The sequence below is a fragment of the Triturus cristatus genome, chromosome 3_1 (genome assembly GCF_964204655.1).
Source record: "Triturus cristatus chromosome 3_1, aTriCri1.1, whole genome shotgun sequence".
Classification (NCBI taxonomy): Eukaryota; Metazoa; Chordata; class Amphibia; order Caudata; family Salamandridae; genus Triturus; species Triturus cristatus.
Genome location: NC_140583.1, coordinates 778,211,394 through 778,234,409, shown reverse-complemented (window position 1 = coordinate 778,234,409; position 23,016 = coordinate 778,211,394). Strand labels below are relative to the sequence as shown.

At 42.4% G+C, this 23,016-nt stretch overlaps 1 protein-coding gene across 1 annotated transcript in view; it reads right to left on the bottom strand.

Annotated features, from left to right (window-relative positions):
* Positions 1 to 5,745: 5,745 nt before the first annotated feature.
* The window catches only part of BET1L (Bet1 golgi vesicular membrane trafficking protein like), a 158,975-nt gene continuing 141,704 nt past the window's right edge, over positions 5,746 to 23,016 (bottom strand). Inside the window, exons 3-4 of the mRNA XM_085644964.1 lie at positions 8,241 to 8,297; positions 5,746 to 7,997 (exon numbers count right to left, since the gene is read on the bottom strand). Coding sequence (XP_085501090.1) covers positions 7,830 to 7,997; positions 8,241 to 8,297 — 225 coding nt within the window. The 3' untranslated portion in view covers positions 5,746 to 7,829. The remainder of the gene's footprint in view (positions 7,998 to 8,240; positions 8,298 to 23,016) is intronic.

Sequence of the window (23,016 nt, the reverse complement as noted above, 5' to 3'; positions counted from 1 at the left end):
TCCCATTGGTGGCCTGTCCGGACCAATCGGGGTTTATCCCCGGGATGTCCACCTCCCAAAACCTTAGGACTTTATTCTCGGTATTGCATTATTTGTACCCAGAATTACAGGCAGCCACTGTATTTTTAGATGTCACAAAAGCATTCGATACTTTAGAATGACAATACTTATTTGCGATCCTTGTTCGTATGGGTTTCAGTCCGTTGTTATAAATTTAATACGTCTGCTTTACACGCATCCACTGGCACGTGGGACAGTGAATGGTCTCATCTCGGCACCCTTTAATATTTCACGTGGAACGAGGCAGGGCTGCCCGCTATCCCCCCTGCTATTCGCGATCGTGATGGAACCACTCGCAGCACGAATCCGGCAACATCATACTGCCAAGGGGGTTGGATTTAGTGCCCGTAGTCTTCCAATTTCCCTCTACGCAGACGATGTCACCTTGTATGTATCTGATCCAGAAACAAATCTAGATCAGTTATTGAGAGAATTCATCAAATTCAGTGGCCTCACCGGAATATTGATTAATTGGTATAAATCTGTTATTTTCCCTCTGGCTGACAACTGTCCAATCCCAATCTGAGTTCCCCTTACATGGACGACGGACCCTGTAAAATATTTAGGCATATGGGTTAGCAGGGATATCCAGGTATTGTGGAACATGAACTATGGACGTGCCATACACTGGTTGGAAGAGAAGGTCGCTGCTTGGGCTGGGCTCCCGCTCTCATTGGCCGGGGGGATAGATTTGGCTAAGATGGTGGTACTTCCTAAATGTATTTATTTGTAAATCTTCAACTCCCTCGAACACATGACTTTTTTAAAGCCCTATGGTCCCTGCTGATCTCCCGGATAAGGGCGGGTGGACAAGCTAGAGTCTCCTGGGAACTTCTAACACCTCCTTTGCGGCAGGGAGGGCTTGGAGCTCCAGACATGCAATTATATGCGTGGAGCACACAAGCGCAGTTCCTACACTACTGGGCACATCCTACTCCATTTCAGCCCCATGTGGCAGTGGAAGCGGCGGTTGCGGTGCCTCTCCCTCTACAGGTTGCCCTATATAAAGAATACAAACTCCCTAGAGAGGATATAGATACAGTAAAGACTATGCGATGGGCCTGGAACTAGCTGCAGAAGAGGGTCGGCGCTCCCATCCTGTATGTCCCAGCAATGCCCATAGCACATAACCCGATGCTATTCCCCACGGGAAGGGTATTGGAAAGGACCTGGCACATAACATGAAACTACACACATTTGCGGATCTTTACCCAGAAGGGTCTATCCGACCACCCTCTTCATCCACGGAAGAGCGACAGGTGCCTTTTTCTGAATTGTTTACATATCACACACTCCGAGCTGTGTGCCGGGCCATACACAACACTTTTCCGGAAGCCTCACCCACCCTCAGCTCATTAGAAAATGTTCTCAAGTCAACCTCTCCCTGCCAACTAATCACCAGAATATACAACCACATGCAGAATTCAGCCCCCTTGACGAAACCACGGGCACTACAGGCATGGAATGCAGACTTACAGACTCCGCTCACAGAAGACCAATGGCTTTATTGTTGTAGCCAACTCACAGCCCTTTCCACAATTATAAGCTTCGATTAGTCCATTTTAGGTTCCTACATAGATTTTACAGAGCACCTAGTAACATGCATCATATAGGTCTCAAGGAGGATGAAAATTGCTGGAAATGTGGGAGGGCCCCGGCTGGCTTCTTACATGTTGCATGGGATTGCCCAGGGTTAGAAAAATACTGGCTCGATGCATTTCATATAATCCACCAAATAATTGGGCAGACTGGAGAGCCTAATCCTTTACAAGGACTGCTAGGGTATGCCAAGCTTTGGAAACTACACGCACTGTTGCTCCTTTTCGCTAAAAGGAGGGTCGCTATGCATTGGGGGAGTAAGCGGGTCCCATCCAAAACTGAATGGATAGCAGACATAACATTTGGACACTCACAATTGACCACCTTCTGGGAGCTGATGCCTTCCATGTCTAGACCCAAAAACATATGGGAACCATTTGTGGTTTGGGCCTGTGCACATCAAGAAACAACTGCTACCGAGGTACCTTAGGAATAATCATTTGGGAGAAGGGAAGGTCCGCGACATACAGGTTGGGGATATAGCAAATATGTAAATGTGTCAGATTATGCTATTCGCTTTTCACATTTTCTGGTTGTTGAATTTTTAATGCGATCTGTCCTGAAATGATTTATTGTATTGATGATACTGCTGCATTCTCTCTAAGGAAACTACCTTTCATGCTGTTGGGACTATATGTCGGAGTGATCAAGTATACATATGGAGTAGCAACTCACAAGACTAGGTTACGAAAAGATAATTCTGTATTGCATTAGCAAATGACTGGCTGTGTTTGCAACTGGTTGTCTTGTTGTACTATTGAAAATGTCAATAAATAGAAAGGAAAGAAAAAAAAAAAAAGTACTTTGGCCCCTCTATGCATAACCCTGGTGCAGGAAGCACTCTCCTCAGTGACTGGGTCTGGGGGTGAGAGGAGTCCGGACTCTGGGGAGGTATCAAGGCCATTAGCCTTCTGCATGTCGTCATACCAAATTTGGGTGTGAGAAGGTTGGCCAACTTCATCACCCACATCGTAATTGTTATGAGACTCTGTGCCAAACAGGGAATGCAGGGAGTGCTGCTGTCGTTGGGGAGGCAGATCAAGTGGAAGCAATAGAGCCTCAGCGGTGGCCGGGCGCAACTTTGAGCATGGTCGAACCGGCACCGACAACACCGAGAGGACAAATGGGGCCTCATCTTCGGGAGTCTGCATTGCCGCCAATGCACCAGGAACAACCGTGGAGTCTAAAGCTGAGGCTGCCCAGTTATGGGCTCAGAGGGTTTAGCTGGCGCCAGGGGCAAACCTAAAGGAACAAATGATGGACAGAATGATGAACAATGCAAACATTCACCCCCAGTCACAAATATCTGGGTTTAATCCATCGTCCTTTGCTCACCATGCCACCCCAGTTTGGACCCAGCCATATGCAAATCAGTCTTGCCCCTGCTCTTCATGGGAACATTCCAGCCCAAACTGCAAAGGCAGGTCCTCCCTGGACCAGAAACAAGCATCCTGGGATCAGTTTAGGGGCATCACCCCTCATCAACCAGGCTAACTTGCAATCAAGCTAGTCTGGTTGATGTGGGGGTAAGAGTCGGAGCATAGCCATGCGAAACTCTTCGATCTGCTTAGGAGTGTGGGCAGTCCCAGAAACTCTGGTTGTGCCGAATCAAGTTGGGAGAATCGGCTTCGTAGTCAAACGACTACGGGAGTGAAATCGAGATGTATGGTGCCAAACCAACGCCTTCGGGAGTGAGCGGAAGGATAGGGCTGAATCCAGTTTGAATTTCTTGTGTTTTTTCTTTGGCTTTGGGTCAAGAGTAAAACTTACCCCTGGAACGACTTACCTGGCTTCTGGATCTCGAATGTGACCAAGATCGAAGTTCCGACTTGGACCAGTCCCGATGTGGAGTCTTCTGGTGCATGGCGATGTATAGTTTCGCCACATAGTCTCATGTGGACTTCAGGTTCTTAACCGAAGAGTCACTGCAACCTTAGTGTCGTGGCTCAACCCCAGGCAAATTTGGTGATGATCTGTCACAGACATTTGTATGTGACAATCCCTACAGGGTTTACAACCTGTCATTTTGGGAGGTGACATGTCCCTTGCGCAATGTAAAACCTTTTTCTGATCGAGGTAAGAGTCTCAAAGAGACTAGCGGGTGCTCCGGATCCTTATTTGGTGGCGTGGAAAGAAAGGAACAATGTCAGTGTGGACCCGCATGGCACCACCTAATGGAGTGCAGAGGTACAGCTGAAATGTTTCCAGATTTAGTCGGATGCCTGGGGAATATTCAAAAGGTGAGAAATCTGCAGCTAGAAGTCTCCATCAGAAACACTAAAATCTGTCAGTTATAGTGAGAAACTCCAAGGCAGCCTATGCACTGTTTGGGACTTTACGCCTGGTGTGACAATTGACGCAGTGATCTCTGGGGGAATGATATGTTGCACAAGGAACCTTAGTACACTGCTTGACAGTTTCTAATGTAGGACCAAAAACTGTGCACCTTGCTGGAGCACCAAGCATGTGAATTGAGAGTGTGGTTATGGAGGGCAAGGTCTCATTCAAAGAACATTGGATGCACCCAATGAATGGTGGTAGAGGTATTTATGCTGAGCTTAAAACTATAAGTCCCAGCATGCACTGCTCATAACTTCACACGTCACAAATGACATGACAAATTACATTGGTGACATCACATCAACACGGACTTCATTGCTGGAGTTCTGTATGTAGGGTCGGGCCAAAAGCCAGGCTATGTGCTATACATAACCAACCGAAGAGGAGAGTGGTTTGTAGCATAAGGGTTGCTGAGTTCAGGGCCATGACATAGGTCAAGCATGGAACATTAAACATACCAAGCTATATATAGCCTTTGGACACCTATCCAAAGGATGACCGGTAACTTTTTTTTTTTTTTTTACTAGCAGAGAGCATATTTATACATAAAGAAAAAAAAACATGAAAGAGAGACAAGATTTTGCTGTGTACCACAGATCAACATCCCGTTTCCACAATCAATTTTCTTGTGACCAAGTAATCAATGGTGCCCAGATCTTCATACCCCTCTTCCTCTTATCCCTCCCTTTATTCTTATATATGGCGACCTCCAAACTGCAGGTCGCCAATAACCGAGCTCTCCATTCAAAGAATGAAGGGGGTATTGGATCTATCCAGGCTGAGGCGACACACATCCTGAAGATGGCCATGCCAACAAAAATCAGTCCCTGTTGTTGACTAGAGCATGTGTTATTAGAGACACCCAACATTACTTCTATATTCGCAATGTTAATCTTACAATGTAAAATCCTCGATAGAAAGTCAGAGATTTCAGAGAGGACTTTGATTAAAGCGGGGCATGAGGCAAACATATGCGTTATATCTGCCGCTGGAAGGGCACATCGCGGACAAAACGCTCCAATCCCAGTCCCCCATTTTGCTATTTTTTCAGGAGTGTAATAGAGTGAAAAAAAGGTTTTGAAAAATTGCGCTTGAAGTTTCATAGACATTAAATGAGATAACCAGTAACTTCTGATGGTCATGTCCTATTGGTTCTGAGGAAGGAGTGCTGCTCATAGGACTGCCAAGAGAACAGTAGGGCATGGCCATAGGCTCGGGGAACATGAACGAATTACAGGCCCTGCAACCAGGGCCCGCTCAACATGGCTGAAAGCTAAGTTCAGTAAGCCATGGGGGTAGATTTTAAGGCCATGGTCCAAGGGCAGACTCTCTCCGAAGACCAGGGGTTTTGAGTATAAAGCGTGGCCATAGGTCAAGCACCACTGCCACAGCCTGTGGACCAGGTTTGAAAGGGGCTCTTTATCCCTTTCTTGTCACTGCCTGACTGGGTCAAAAACTGGAACCTGTGTCAAAAGCCAGAAAGGTAGAGCCAAAGTGGTCTATGGCCTTAGCATCCTTCCCTTTCAGTACACCCAGATATGGCCAAATGTTTAGCCAAATGACCGCGCTGCAATGTCCTTCCTTGAGATCACTGATGCCAATGTCCATGATCATGTGATATGAGTGAGGAGGTCATTTGTGAGGTCATATATGGCATCTTGTGAGTGTTCAAAAGCAGTACGCTGTTGGGAGTTATTGCATAGCCCAATTTCAGAGTTTCAGTATGTAGCAATAACACAACTAAAGTTTATTGGAGAATTTCAAAGTTTTTTAAATTTTATTTTTTTAAACTAAACGTTTTCTCTCATTGGTAAAGGGTCATAATTTCCCACAAAATATTCCCTCTGAATAGGTTTGCATGTATACATATACACACACGGTAAGTTAATAGTAATATAACCAACAATCAAAATAAGCAGAAACACATGGGGGTGGGTGGAAGGGGAGTGTCATACTTTTTAATTCACAATTCAGCTCTCTCCTCCATCCTAGGAGTCCGGGTGGTCAGCCATACAGGGTTAGGGATTAATCATAGGATAAAAATTACAGTCATATTTTTCTGCCTATCCCAAGCATCTTTCTTTAACCCACAAGTGCAGTAAAAAAATCTAAAATAAGAATATCGAGGTAAAACATCCATAAAAGTGATAGCCATCTTGAGAAAATAGAATTGTTCAAGCACCCGCAAAGTGGAGGCAATAAGAAACCAAATTAAACATATTTTTACCTGATCACAAATTCAGTTTGTTGAAATTTGGCAGTCATCAAATCTTTGAATTTAAGTTCAAACATTTTTTTTAAACTAGTCATTACAAGTTGTAAAAATGAAACAGTTCTGTTTCAGTTAATACAGAAGGTGCCTTTGTGCTGATCTAGAAATGCTTCCAACCCCCATATAAACTGCTACATTGAGACTGCTGACCAGGGAAGGTAGTCTTACACCTGGAGAATAAAAGCCTCAGTATATGAAATATGTCTGAAGAGTTTAATTAAGACAGGTTTGCATCTATTCGATGTGCAAATCGTGGATAATGTGATCAGTACTGTTCAACTCGGTTCATCCAGTTCATCTGTTTTATCTCACCCAACAGTTGAAATTGGTCCTGTTGAGAGTACTGTACCATCACAGACCGCTTTGCTTGCAAGTGCACGGAGGAGTAATTTTCATAGTTTAGAAGACCTCTATCATCATTTGAATGAAATGTGAAGGATACAACCTACAATTAACCATACATCCTTGAAGATAAAATAAAATGGAGATGCATTTTCTGCCTTTTTAGGGGCTATTATACAAGTCTCATTCTACGATACTTTAAAATTCTTCCACCTTACATGCAATTTTTAAGACTTAGAGCTGTATACCTTACATTGTCAAACAGTATCAAAAGTTCAAAATTTCCAGAAGGTAATGGCAAAGTTGTGATGCATACGCTTCCGCCGAAGTGCAGCAAAAAACGATGGGAAGCACAATGTGACTAAAGTCAATGGCTGACTAACAAGACTAATCAGCACACTGAAGAGGGAGCTAGGATTTGCAGCCTGCACCTACAGGTAAATCGCCAAATTAAAAACACATCATTTTACACAGAACTTTATCAGCAGATATTTGAGCCTGCACTTAACATTGAACTAATTTCAGGGAAGCCTGTGTTGAACGTTGTGCTGCTTGATCGATGTCTTGAACACAGCTAGGACCAATAAGAAAACACAGAGATCGGACAACTCCAAGAGCTGCACATCTAACACCAAATCAGTTTTGTCAATTTCAAAGGGTCCAAATTATAAACGTTCACGTCATTACTGTAATCAAAAACTGAGCCTACCAGACCAGTATCACTTCAGGCTAAAACCTGAGCAGGTTGGACATACATAACAGGGTTGGCTTTGCAAATGAAGACTGCATTCTCTAGCCATTCAGATGCTACATGAACGATCTTCTACATTGGCAAAGCCCAAATGTGCGCTGGTGAATATCCCTCAACAATGAAACAAACTGTGGTGGGAGCAACACACAGAAAATCGCAGTTTGAGGAACTTTGTGAGGTTAGCTGCAGGATTTGATGGTAATAACGGTGTTACCCAGCTATACTCAATTACCAGAATTATAGTCTTTAGTGGAGGCTTGAATTCTCATCCTCCTCTCACACAATCGATGGCACGTCATTGGTTACACGTGGATAAAAGCATCCTCTCAGCAGAAGTAAGGGTCAAAGTTGCACAGAGTAATAGTAGTAACACACACACAACGCCCAGCCCACTCAGTGGACTAGCAGGCTCTTGGTAAAGTGTTTCAGATTTGGAGACAGCAGAGATGCCTTCCTGCACTCAGTTCAAGTCCGAGCTCGTGAGAGCAAAAAGTAGAAGACCATGAAGGCTCCGATGAGCCCAGCTGACACGTAACACAAGAGCTTGCGGTTGTCCCGGCCTGACCGTGCCATGGAAGAGAAACGCTTCACACTCCCAGTCAGCAAACCAGTCACACTCATGAAGTCAGAATCCTTGAGGACAAAAGAGAAATGAAAACAGTCAGGAAGTCTATATATGCAGGCGTAAATAGGCCAAGCATAAAGCACAACCTATATCTAATGTTCACTAAAGTAAACTAGAAACCAAACAAAATGACCATCCCATCTTCAATACAATACCTTTGAAATTTAAGGATCCCATACAGAATGCTTTCCACACGTTATTTTACTATAAACATCCCCTAAGAGTAGAACCTTGAAGTGCTCCATTCTTACCATGCCATCTACATACTTGTTCTGGTCTTCTGCATCTTTGTCAATGTCCAGGGCCAACTGCAAAAAACATAAAACCAGAACAGACGAGTTGAGATAGCGACCAGGAAACAGAAGACAATGTTGGGATAGTTCAAAGCGAGAGAAACAACATAGCAGTCATAAAACAATCCTCACCTGAAAGCATGGTACAGGGCGGTCTAAGTGTGCACAACAAGTTGTTCAAAGATATAGCATAAACCACGATAGACTGTGTGCCATGGACACTGAATGGAGCATACACCTGGCCTTTAGAGTAAAGGCTGTATCAGCTTTCTGGCAAGCACATTGTACAGCCTGTCCTCTGCGAACTATACAAGATGAATGTCATCAAAATAGCCTCTTTAGCAGCTTGTCACACTGCTGTTTATTCCATATTAATTCATCCTTTCACCTAGTAATCTAATCCCACCAGTACCTTGCCTGAATCTAGGGAAGTGCATTGTTTGAATACTTGCAATACCAGTCTTCTCATTTCCCCATACCTGACCCAATATCTTGCTCTGCGCCAGTGTGCTCTGCGCCAGTGTCCTCTGCTGTTGGTTCTCATAGCTCGGGTGACTCAGGTTCCTTTCTCTGAACTGTAGGTGTGTAGTGTTTTCTTTTTCTACAATATGGTGTTTCCCAGTGATGTAAACATTGTGAGCAGGACACGCTGTATGAGGTAGAGAGGTGAGTGTCTGTTTTTTCTGTGACACCCATCAATGAGGTGGCAGAGCAGTCTTGAAGGAGTGCAAAGTGCACTCTTCATTAAAAAGGGGGAAAATCTGAGCGTCACTGATCAAAGCAAAGTGGAGTGTGGCCCGGGAGGTCTTCCCCCCCCTCCAAGCGGAGTCGGGTAGTAGCAGCTCTTTAGGCATGTGCACTGTACTGAACACTCTGTAGTACTCTTGAGGTGAAATAGTTGTTTATTGGTAACCTCTGCCAGCAGTCAGGTAAAGCTGTGAACACGTCCTCTGCTACACCTCATCTGATCTCTAACATTCTCTACCTCTAATAGAATACGTAATATAAGAACACTCTACGTTCTACAATTACATTCTATACAATGGTATGCTCTATACTACACATCCCTTTTCTTCAATAAAAACATACCCATACCCCCCCTTATAGAATAACTAGAAAAGGGAAAAAAAAGGAAAGAAAAAAAGCAATAAATAGATAAAACGAAATCAAGTGGAACAGACATAATTATTAAGTTTCTTAGGTTTAACAATGTTCCTCCCAAAACTACTAACTTTACCTTCATTAGCATTGAACTGAACATCAGGATGATTGACAGCATTGGTATCATCAACATTATCGTGTTCAAGATTTTGAGTAGAAACACTGGGAAAGGAAACCTGGTTACAAGTAGTATCGGAAGTGATCCACCAATACTTATCTGAATTAGTTTCAAAATCGTTATCAGGTACAGTATCACAAATATCCACATTTTTAGTTAACGCCAGTTTGCTCAAATGATAAACAGAACCATATGCTAACTGGACTGTATTTTTATTTACTTTAACAATTTTCTTAGGTGAACTAAACCTGCTTTTTCCTTTAGAAATGTTTCTACTAGATTTAACTCGTACCCATTGACCTTCTTGTACGGTGACATCTTTGACACCATGTTTTTTATTAAAATAAGCAATGTTTTTCTGCTGAGAATTCATAATACGTTCTTCGATATCAGCAGCTTGCCAAATTACTTTGCTTCCTTTATTCATCCATCCTGGGTTAACTTTCGAAAAGGGAACTCTGACTCTCATGACACCAAAAGGACTAAAGCCAGTTGAATCATGGGCAGTGACTCTGTAACTCCACGCCATTTTCATTAATTCAATATCCAAATTCTTTTGGTTATGCAAAGCTTGTTGTAAAGTACCTTTAATAACTCTGTTGACTCCTTCTACAACAGCATTTCCCCATGGATGATAAAGTGCTGTGAATTTATGTTCGATGCTGGCATAACTTAAAAATGTTTCCATTTCTAAGGATTTAAACTGAACACCATTATCGGTGAGTAAAGATTTAGGAAAGCCTTGTCTAATAAAAATGCTTTCAAGAAATTTGATTACAGAGCGTGTCAAATTTTGCTACTACCTTCAATTGCAACCACTTAGAAAACATATCCATTAAAACAATAATGAATTTTTGAGAACCATCATTCCAAGAAACAGGGCCCATAATATCCAATGGAACATCCTCCCACGGTAAGTTAGAACAAGCAAGAGAACTTAAAGGAGGGATTAACGTTTTTTGTGATTTATCTGCTGTTTCACAATCAACACATGATCTGACAAAACGTTCCGTTTCAATGTCAATTTTGGGTCACCAATATAAAGATTTAATATTGCGTTTGGTTCGGGAAATACCTGGATGTCCTTCATGGCACAGAGCGATGATTTTATTCCTCAAATCAGTGGGTGGAATAATTTTTTCTCCTCTAAATAAAAACATCGCTTCAATACCCAATTTTTTTCGTACTTCCCAAAACGCTTTCAGCTGACCTAGAAGTTCATTTTTTACACAATCCTTCCAACCATTCTCAATCTTATGTTTTACCATTCGTAAAACGTTGTCATTCGTTTGTGCATCTGTCCATTCTTTTTCTTGCAACCCTTTACAGTTCTCACTGACAAAAATTCCAGCAACACATACATCATTCCAGGGATTTGTGTCAATTTCGGTTAAAGGCAAAGACATTCTGCTAAAAAAAATCTGCAGTAGTGTTCATTTTCCCTTGTACATACTGCACTTTATATAAGAAATCTTGTAGCCTCATAGATAATCTGGCGATCCTAGCAGATGCCCTTGACAAACCTTCAGTGGTAAGTTTCTTCGTCAAAGGTTTGTGGTCTGTTCTTACCACAAATTCCCTTCCCCAAACAAACTTTCTAAAGTGCTTAAGAGCCCATACACACACCAGCGTTTCCCTTTCTATAACTGAATATTTTTCGTCAGTGGGGGATAGTGATCTGGAGGCAAAAGCAATAACATTTTCACCACCCTTAACATTAGCTTGAGTAAGGACCGCACCTAAACCTTTTCCACTTGCATCGATGGTAATGAAAGTTTTGGCAGAAGGATCTAATCCCTTTAAGGTAGGTGATTTAGCAATGGCAGATTTGATTTCAAGAAAATACATTTGACATAGGTTAGACCAAACAAACGTATTCTTGTTCTTAAGTAAAGAACGCATTTCATGTGTTTTTTCAGAAAACTAGTCTACAAATTTGGAGTAATACTCTGCAAAGCCTAAAAAAGAACGAAGTTCATCTTTATTTTGAGGCGGTGGAGCTTTGAGAATAGCCTCAATCAATTTTTCTTTAGGTTTAATACCATAATGACCAATTTCATTACCTAAATAAGTAACTCTGGACTCAGCAAATTTACACTTGCGAATTTCACCAGTTAAACCCTTCTTATCAAGTACCTGCAGAACCATTCGTAAAGTGTCATCGTGATTTTTTTTGTTTCTCTCATGATAAGGATATTATCTTGGAAAAATATTACATCACGGATATCTCCAAACAACTGTGTCATGAGTCTTTGAAAAACAGCTGCCGCCGATGCCAATCCAAATGGCATATGACGGAATTGATAGCATCCGAATGGTGTACAGAAAGCAGTTAACTGTTTGCACTCCGGATCAAGCATTATTTGATGATATGCTGACGATAAATCAAGCGTGGAAAACCACTTAGCATCTCTTGTCAAAGACAGCATTTCATCAATGCGAGGCAACGGAAATTGATCCACTATAATGTTGTTATTCAATCCTCTTAAATTAACACATACACGGACCTTGCCGTTGGAGCGCCTGGCGACGACCATCGGAGAGATCCATTCAGAGGATTCGACAGGTTCCATTACATGAGGTTTAATTAATTTGTCTAATTCGAGTTTTACTTCATTTCTGACAAGGAGTGGAATATTCTGCGCTTTATGAATTTTGGGAACAGCATTACTTTTCAACCTGATGGAATGCGAAAAGCCTTTCAATTTACCAAATCTCCCACTAAAAACATTGGGAAATTAGTCTAATACCCATTTCTTGGTGTCTTCAGCGTCACAAGCTACTAAAACTTGTTCTGGACTATTAGGGTCCAAAATTATATTTAATTTACGTTGGTCTTTCCACCCTAGTATGGATGGTCCTTCCTTGGCAACATATAATTTACATAAGGCATGTCTACCTTTAAACCTGAAAACCAATTCTCTAAATCCAATGATGTCAATCTTTTCACCAGTATAGCTCTCAGGATTGATGTCAGATTCTTCTAAGTGACATCCAATGATGGAATTGAAATGTTGCAACCAAACATTTTCTGCAACAATCGTGTAAGGCGAACCTGAGTCCGCAACGACCTGTAATGTAACGCCACCAAAGGAAATCCAACATAAAGGTTTATCCTCTCCATCACCAGAAAATTTTAAAACAACCTTTTTTTTAGAATCATACTTACTGTTATTCTCGTACTCACCATCATCAGATGAATACTCATCAATATCACTTTCGTTTATGCTAGCTATCATTACCCTTTCTTTTATAATTCTTGCGCCTACACGCTCGTGCAAAATGCCCAATTAGTCCGCATTCTAAACACTTTGCAGATCTAGCAGGACATTTATCATACCAGGCAGCATGAGAATTACTACCACAACGGTAGCAAATATACTTGTTGCTTGTTTTTTTACAAACCGATCTCCTTTCTTTACATCTTTCTTTTCACACTTAGAATCAGCATTATGAGAAGTTTTGCTTTTAGTATCTGAAATCTTGTTGACGGACTCACTGCTATCTTTTTTCTCTGTAGACAAAGTAGCTTTAGCACAGTGCTCTGACAACTCAGCTTTTTTTACAATTGCAATAATGTCCTTTAGGCTGGACTCCCCTTCCACCCATAATCTATCCTGGATGGCTTTGTTGTTAGCATACATAACTATTTGGTCTCTGATTAGCTCCTCATGTAAAGTACCGGATTTGCAAGTTATGGATAACTTCCTTAAAGCGGATGCGTAGTCTTCGATGGACTCATGTTTCTCTTGCTTCCTCTGAAAGAAAGCATGACGCATTACGCCAACGCAAACTGAGAGAAATGTTAATCTAAGTCTAATAATGCTGCTTTACATACATCGATATCACCAGACCTGTCATGTTTTTGTAATTGACCATAAATGCGAAGTCCTTCAGGACCAAGACAGTACATTAAAATTCTCTTTTTCCTCTCAGGATTATATGATCCACTGCAGTCCTCAAGATTAACTATGTAATTAAAAAAAATACTCTTTCCATTCATTCCATTGAATGATGGGCTCTCCAGGAGATGGCAGGAATTCTTTTGGAGTGTTGATTTGCAAAACAGAGTCACCACGTGGGGGTGCTTCGCTTGGAGTATTGGCTTCTGTAGACATCGTTGCAGTGAAATTGACAAAAATCCAAAATTGTGGAAAATGTACTTACTTTTTCTTTATTCTCCTGAAAAGAATGCTCCGGTAAGTTAATTAAGTGAAGATCCGAACAGGAAATTCATCGGTGAGCTACGAGGACCCAAATTGTTGTGATACCTTGGTAACTGAAAATTCAAGATGGCGCCGCGTAAGGTTATGACCTTCGTGATGACATCGGCGCGCACACTTGTCTCAGCCTACGTCAAAGCGGAGAGAACGTCATCAGGAAGAGCTCACAGACAATGCCGCTCGAGCCTCCAGAACGCTAGTCTTTAAAATCAATACAACTCCTGGCTAAGACGGTTAACCGTTGCAGCAACAGGCAAGCAAATACTTGAGAAATTTCTTTTTCTTTTGAGAAAATCTTCTTTTTGCTTACCGGACACGTATTTAATTGCCGTTTGAATGTTCTTGCTTTTTTCCAGACGCTGGATGTTTCATAATATAACCTCCGATTTTCCAGGTTGTAGAAATTAACGTGGATTCGTTCGAGGTTACCTCCCACTCGTCGCCATATTCTGTAATGAACACTCTGTAGTACTCTTGAGGTGAAATAGTTGTTTATTGGTAACCTCTGCCAGCAGTCAGGTAAAGCTGTGAACACGTCCTCTGCTACACCTCATCTGATCTCTAACATTCTCTACCTCTAATGGAATACGGAATATAAGAACACTCTACGTTCTACAATGACATTCTATACAATGGTATGCACTATACTACATGCACCCTGAACAGCATATAGTCAGGAAAGACCAAATAGTGTACAATATTTGATCTGTGGACATAGCCTTAGAAGTGCTGTTTCTTTCTACCACACACTTCACTCCACTGTTGTGCTGGTGTCTGCAACACAAGGAACTCGCTGTAGTGAAGACACAACTCCTTGTAGTAGTTCAATACTTTATTGAACAAGATACATAAACAGGTGAGCGCCAGGATACACCTCTACTTCCACCGCCGACCAACTGCTACTGCCCCGAATCCGAATGTCACTTACTCAGTGACATTCCATGCACGCTCACACTCTCACCTTAAAGACACATCCACACATACCAACACATCAACATCAAAGTAGGACACAACACATCCCCCCCCACTAAATAACAAACACGACAAACCACCAAAAATTTTAAAAAAAACAAACAAAAAAAACCAAAATAAAATAACAGCTTCCATCCAGGAACACAAAACAAAAACAACACTACTACACAATATACTCCTTGAGCCAACTAGGCAAAATCCTTTTCCTTTTTCCAATATCACCTTCACCAGAAACAGCACTTCCATGTGTAGGTACCGTGACGCTTCCCTGTGCTGGAGCTACCATGACTGGCGGACGCATCACAGACCCTTCCCCCTCCGTAACAACAGAAGAATTCCCTTCACCCTCATGAATTAATTTATCCTCCTGAGCCACCTCACAATCCCTCGCTTCCTCAGCAGCTAACTGCGATTGTAGATTACTGTTCTCAAAATAATCCTCCACCCAGTCAAAATCTACTCCTTGATCTCTCATACGATCATCTCCATCCCGACCGCTAACCACGGCTATGTCTTTCAAATTCCACACTCTTCCATCACTCAATCTCACAGAATTCCTCAAAACCTCCATTACTTGCTTGGGTGCCTCAAATCTACTCTCTCCTTTAACGACTCTGAAAGGTTTCCTGACCCGTACCCAATCACCAACCTCAACATTGACCTCCTTAGCACCATGCACTCTGTCATAATAAACCTTTGCCTTTGAATGCACTTCTTCCAACCTTCCCCGTACATCACTAGGAGACCACTGTTGTACCTCACTTTGTACTAACCAATTTGGATTAAACTTACTTCTAGGCGTTCTACCCCTCATCATAACAAAAGGAGATAACCCAGCTTGAACTTGAGACGTAACTCTGTATGACCACACAGCTTTCTGTACTAGTATCCTCCAATCCAGATTTTTGTTCATTGAAGCCTGTATGACTCCTTTAATTACCCTATTGAAACGTTCTACCGTACCATTCCCACTTGGGTTGTACAACGCAGTAGTTTTGTGTTTAATCCCACACCTTCTAAAATACTCCTTTGCCATAATAGAAAGAAACTGCACCCCATTATCTGTAAGAATGCAACCCGGCAACCCTTCCATCACAAAAATGTTATCTAAAAATCTCAACACAGACTGGGTGTCCGCCCTTTCCACAATTTCCACCACCGGCCACTTGGTAAACAAATCAATAGCTACCAACCCATACTCTTTCAATTCACCCACCGGTCCAAAAATGTCTACCGCAATGGTATCCCACGGCAACTCAGGAATCAAACCCTCACTCATAGTGGGTCTTAGTGTTTTAAGAGACTTATCTGCTGAGCAGCAAACTGAACAACTCTTCACAAAATGTTCAACCTCCTTGTCAATTCCAGGCCACCAGAACATGCCCTTCACAATCAACTTTGCCCTGACAATCCCAAAATGCCCTTCATGGCATAATTGTAAAATCCTTCCACGCAACGTTGTTGGGGGAATTATTCTATCTCCTCTCAACAACACATCCCTGTCTAGAACCAATTCCATCCGTACCTCCCAATAAGATTGCATACTCCCGGTGACACCCGCCTTCCTCGGCCACCCATTAGAAACATATTCCAACACTTTTCCCAACACCTCATCCTTTAACTGCTCCTCCAACCATTCACCTTTACTAATAGCGGATGCACCAGAATCGTGTATGAAAGCCACACTACAATTCCCCCACGGATCATCCACACATTCCTCCAACGGAGTGGGCAATCTTGACAGACAATCCGCCACCACATTTTCCTTTCCCGGAACATGAACCATCTTATAAATGAACTCTTTCATCTTCATCGAAATTCTGGCTAATCTAGCCGAAGCAACTGCCGTACCCTCACTAGATAAAATGCGAACCAATGGTCTATGATCCGTACGAATCAGCACCGGCTTCCCCCACACAAAAGCACGAAAATGTTCAAGTGCCCATGCACACGCCAATGCCTCTCTCTCTATGATCGGGTACTTACTTTCCGCTGGTGACAATGCCCTAGATGCAAATAGAATAATTTCCTCCTTTCCATCTTTACCTCTCTGTGACAACACAGCACCAAGCCCCTTGTCACTAGCATCCGTGGTCAACAAACTCTCCAAATTCGGATCAAAACTGGCAAGGGCATTCACCGCTTGAAGATCCACTTTGACTTCCATAAACTCTCTCTCACACTCCTTGCTCCACTCAAATTTGACGTTCTTCTTTAAAAGAGAACGAATATTGTAAACTTTTGACGCAAAGTTCTTTATGAACTTTGCGCAATACTCCGCCATTCCCAGAAACGACCTTATCTCTTCCTTAGACACAGGAGCTGGTGACTTAATAATGTTCTCAACCAAGGTAGGTTTAGGTCTCACCCCTTCCTCACTTATAATGTGTCCCAAATATGAGACACTCCTTTGCGCAAATTTACATTTAGTCAACTCAACTGTTAATCCCACAGACTGCAACGTTTCCAAAACCTGAATCAGTTTGTTATCATGTTCCGCTTTACTTTTTTCCGCAACCAAAATGTCATCCTGAAAAAAACGCACACCATCCACATCACCAAACAACCTGTGCATTAGTTTCTGAAAAACCGCTGCAGCGGATGCAAGCCCGAAAGGCATTCGTGTAAATTGGAAACACCCAAATGGGGTAATAAATGCTGTTAAACTTCTTGAATGTGGTTCCAGTACGACCTGATGGTAGGCCGCGGATAGATCGATGGTAGAGAACCACGTAGCCCCTCTCAATGACGCTACCATCTCATTGATTTTAGGCAAAGGAAACTTTTCTATCACAATATTGTTGTTTAAATGGCGCAAGTCTATGCACAAACGGATTTTTCCGTTGGACTTGCGGGCAACTACGACCGGAGAAATCCACTCCGATGTCTCCACTTCTTCAATCACCCCCTTGCCTAGCAAGTTCTGTATTTCCTTTTTCACCTCATCCCTAATTAAAATCGGAATGGGCCTTACTTTGTGTACTTTTGGTATTGCATCCTTTTTCAACACAATCTTGTGTTCAAACCCTTTGAGTTCCCCTAAATCTTTCCCAAACACCTTAGGAAATCTTTTGCTCAAAACTTCACTCATTTTACTGCACTCATCCATTATCAGCACTTTCTCCACACTATTAGGGTCTAAGATTATATGCAAATCCTTCTGATCGAACCACCCCAAAACTGACGGTCCCCTCTTAGCTACGTACAACTTCCCTCTTGTGGACCTTCCCTTAAAAAGGAATGTTAACCACCTGAAACCTAACATGTCAATCTTTTCTCCTGTATAGCTAATGGGATTTACATCTGATTTGTTTAATTGGTTTCCGATCTTCCCAACAAATTTTTCTTTCCATATTTCTTCATTAATGATTGTGTAGGGTGACCCCGAATCCGCATACACCATCACCTTAACCCCACCTAGAGATAACTCACAAATAGGTTTCCCATCCATAGAGTTATCCTCTATATTCAACATGAAATTCCCTCTTACACTCTTTACACATTCGTCCTCACAATTATCATCCTCCTCATCACCATCCCAAATGTACTTTACATTACTGCGCCTACGACACATTTTGCTAAAATGCCCCAACAATCCACAAATACCACATTTTTTTTTTAAAGCAGGGCACATTTTGCTAAAGGCCAAATGCTCCTTGCTATCGCAATGGTAGCATCTTCTTTCCTCAGTCCTAAAGTCTCTCCCCTGGTTCCTCAATGGTTGATTTGTCCATCTCCCTTGTGGACGTTGAACGTTAGGTTTAGCTTTACTCTGTATTTTGAATACTCCTTCTGTCATCTTTTCCGGTTCTTTCTCTGCTGCCTTGACCACAGTTGCACACCTCCCTGACATTTCCGATTTCCTCATAATGGCCAAAACGTCCTCCAGTGGTGCATCACCATTAACCCATAAGCGGTCCTGTAGAGGTGAATTGTTGTTGTGCATGACTAAATGATCTCTAATTAAATCATCATGTAAGTCACCAAATTTGCAGTCTATCGCCAATTTCTTCAGATCATCCAACCAGTCATCCACAGTTTCGCTTTTAGCTTGCTTCCTTTGAAAGAATCTATGCCTAATTACTCCAATACAAACCTTTGGGGCAAAATATTTGTCCATATCCTTTATCGCATTCTCAAATGTATTTAAATTTGTGTCTATCACTTTGGACATCCTCGAATAGGTTTTCAACCCCATAGGCCCCAATGAATGTAAAAGTATTCTCTTTTTCTGTTCAGGTTTCATCTTCCCAGCTTCGTCCACCGCTGAAATGTAATTTATAAAGTACTCCTTCCATTCTAACCATTTAATACTTGGTTCCGCTCCTGTCGCCCAAAAGGTGTGTGGATTACTAATAGAGTAATTTTGATGAGCTATCTCCACACTTGTGGGGTCTCCTTCATTATCCCCATCACCCATGTTTCAACTTAAATGTGAAGTAATTTTTTTTATTTTTTTTATCTTCTTTTGTTCCACTACTTTGTTCGTGGTGTTCCCCCCGGCAGCCTCACCTGTTTACGCTGCTTTCCGCTGCTCCAAACCCCCTGTGCCTCCCTTTCTACGGCACTTCTCTTCGGCGCTCGTATCCTTATGTTGCCAAGCAACCGACACCAAAACAATTCCTCCAAAATGGCCACTACGTAGGGTCACGCAGCGTGACCTTGCGTGACTACCTTCCAATGCGCATGCTCCTGACGTGTCTGGACGCACCTCCTACGTCAGAAGCTCACACGCTCAGAATTCTGGAATCTCACCACGAATCGTATCACGCTCCCAGTGCGGGCCTCTCAACTGTCCGAAATCCTTTCCTTTTCAGCACGTATGTACCACCAAACTTCCTTTCACTGCTTTAACCTCGTCTTTGATGTCAAAAATCCGATGCAGGAGGGGTCCGATGATTCACGATATAATCCACCTTGCTGAAATCAATTTCCGTTGTTTTTTTTTTTTAAAGTCCTTTGCGCGCCGCTTCTCTTCTCCTTATCCCATCCGATCGTCGCCAATTGTAGTGAAGACACAACTCCTTGTAGTAGTTCAATACTTTATTGAACAAGATACATAAACAGGTGAGCGCCAGGATACACCTCTACTTCCACCGCCGACCAACTGCTACTGCCCCGAATCCGAATGGCACTTACTCAGTGACATTCCATGCACGCTCACACTCTCCCCTTAAAGACACATCCACACATACCAACACATCAACATCAAAGTAGGACACAACACTCGCATGCTTCAGATGCCATCTACAATATGTATGCAAAAGTTGGCCCTTAGCTCGAGTCAGGAATAAGAGATTGCGCATGTTGGCGATCTAGTGAGCAATGTGCAGGGATGCCGGTCTGAGGTGAGGGGGGTCTTCTCAACTTCATCATCATCTGCATTCGCCAGTGATTACCACCCTCACCTAATACCAGACACCACACTTGATCCAGGTGGGTGGATATACCTTTCCTGTGGTACCCTCTCCCTCCACTGGGTCTGAATTATGTCCACATTTCCCTCACGTTTCACCTCTTTCTGAATTATGCACTTAAACAAAAATGTTACACCACTGTTTGCCAGGTGGCCAGAGTCAACCGAACAAACCCTGAAGACAGTCACATAACCTCCTTCCTGGGATACGTCCAATGCTCTTTTCAAAACTCTTCATCCGTGCTGCATGTGCTGCATCTGTTATTCGACTAATGAGAAATCTTTTGGGTCGAACTCAGTTGATTTGGAACATGCAAGTCTCAAGGATCTTCAGTAATCACCAGAGTGGTCACCACTTCACCATGGGGAGTTTTTTTAATTAAATTAGGCTCGTAAAACTGCTAAACAGGTCTCCAGGCCAGACCTAAAATGTAGCTAGCAACCCATTGCCCCTAATATGCAATAGCCTTGGTAAACTGGAAGAAAGAGCTGCCTATATTCAATGGTTCACCACCGAACTAAACAACCTTTTACTCTAACATCTAAAAATGTTTTGGCCCTGGTGTAGTGCGGAATCAGCATGGATTGTGATGCGGGATGACATCAGTACTACAGTGGATTCAAAGGAAGGTGCAGTGTTTCAGCCATGGGACAGGTCCTGTGCCTTTGATGCAGTCTTAGAACTGGCCTTTACTGGATTGCTTCTTTCCCATCTGACAGATCTTTCATTCTATCACTTTCCCCCTTTACTCTACACCGCTTCCCTCGACTGCCAGAGCTCCTCATGTTTGCATCATTTCTCTTCTGCTATTTAGCTTAGTTCATCAACTCAGTCAAACTCATCTGATACAACTACATCAACAGCACACACACAGAATACTAAAACTTGATAATCCATTTAAACTAGATTCATGTGCCATCGGCAAGAGCTTTCTGTTTACAATCTGATGCAAAAGAAACATCACACGCTTAATACATCACACACTAGGATACAGCCAGTGGAACATGGATCATCTATCATCCATCCACCATACAGCCTAAAGAGCATGGCTAACCCCCAATACAATTGCACTAAGTAAGAAATCTAAGGGCGATTATGGATTCTAACCTCTCCCTTATGCCACAATGAATTAAGTTACATGTGTATCATTTTACATAATGAGAAGCTCACTTTATTTTTTTCCCATGGCAGGGCTTTCTCTCAAATGGTACATGCCACCATCTTTTAAGTCATCTTCAGACTAGTCTATGCTAATGGTATATGCCTTACAGCCTCTCTTCATTTGAATTGAAAGTTATAGAAAGCTGCTCCTTCATAAGAACTTAAGCTTCATATAAAACTTGCATTTTATCATCACTTAATTCTATGCACTGACCAGATTTCAAACCAATGTGTGTAGTTTTTCTTGCCATTCACAGCTTCTAACCTGTTCTTTCAGCAAAAAGGTCTTCATTTTTACCACTAACGTAGAGGTTTTAGATCAGATGGTCTCCACTCTTGACCATTCCTCCCTCCAAAAACTCTTGCATGGTGGAAACACCTTCTCAGTTCATATGTTTAAGTTATGGAACTTTATCGCTTCTAGAATTAAGAATATTTTACAACAATCTAGAATTTTAGAGGACAGTAAAATTACTATTAGCTCTGAAATAAAAGGTTAGGCATCCATTTGAGCATCTGCACCGAATATCGCTGCACGTCTCTCAACACCTCCTGAAAGACCTCTAAACACCAACAACATTTCAACCACTCACTCCAACAGCAAGCACAAGAACCCAATGCAAACTGGAGCACCTTGAGACCTCAGTACGTAGCTTTTACATTAAAGAACATTAAAACGGTGTAGAAGCTGGAAAGACAGGCAAGCCTCATTGCAGCTTGATATACATTGTCCCTCCTGCACTATGCTGTTACACTTTAGAGAATGGCCATCACTGGAAACATTGCTCTCTCTCCAGGCAAGGACTTCAGAGACAATGTTTGCACTGTTCATTAGTGGGCAAACGTTACGAATGGGCTGTATATAATCAAATATAGACATGTGGAATAACAAGAGGAAGAGTGTCGAGCATCACTGCTCAGCAGGTGGATTCCAATTTTGAGCCGACGCTGCAGTCACCAGCCTTCTGGGACAATCAGTGACCACAACAGGATTTGGAGAAGATGTGCTACAGTGAGACAGCACTTCTTGAGGGCAGGGGACCCGGGTAACTAGGCCTGGCAGGTTGATCACACATCAGATTTCCTAGCTTCAAATGCATCATGATCATGTGAATGGTGGCAAAAATGAGGATGTTCATTGGTTCACTCGTTATTGGCATGGTTGGCCTGCATTGCCTCTTTGTGTGATTTTTCTCCCCCGGAACATCCTTATTTTTTGTAGAACCTGGCTTTAAGGCCATATTAGTCATATTACAAGTGGTCATTGGACATTGCAGTCTGCCATGCTCTGCTCATTTCAACTGCTTTCACCGCTTCAAGACAAGCAGTGATGAGTTTCGAACTGCAGCATGTACTCTACCTGCCCTTCCTACCATGCTTCTCTTCCATAGCCCTGAATAGCCAACCTTTACCCCATTAAACTTACACCCAAATGAGAATCTCATGAATCACAATTGCACGTGTCACAAGCCATTTAGTAACACAACTCACCACTGATAGATTGCACACGGTAAGCATCACTGTATGAAAAAAAGACAATAGTGATTGACCGATCACAAAGGAAAAAGAGCGGTTGTGGGAGGGACCTTTTGGAAATGTAGCAACAATGAAAACCTCAGGAATAACTGCAGTAAGGTAAGCGAGCAACACAACAATACTGATTCTATGTCTAAAGAAAAGAC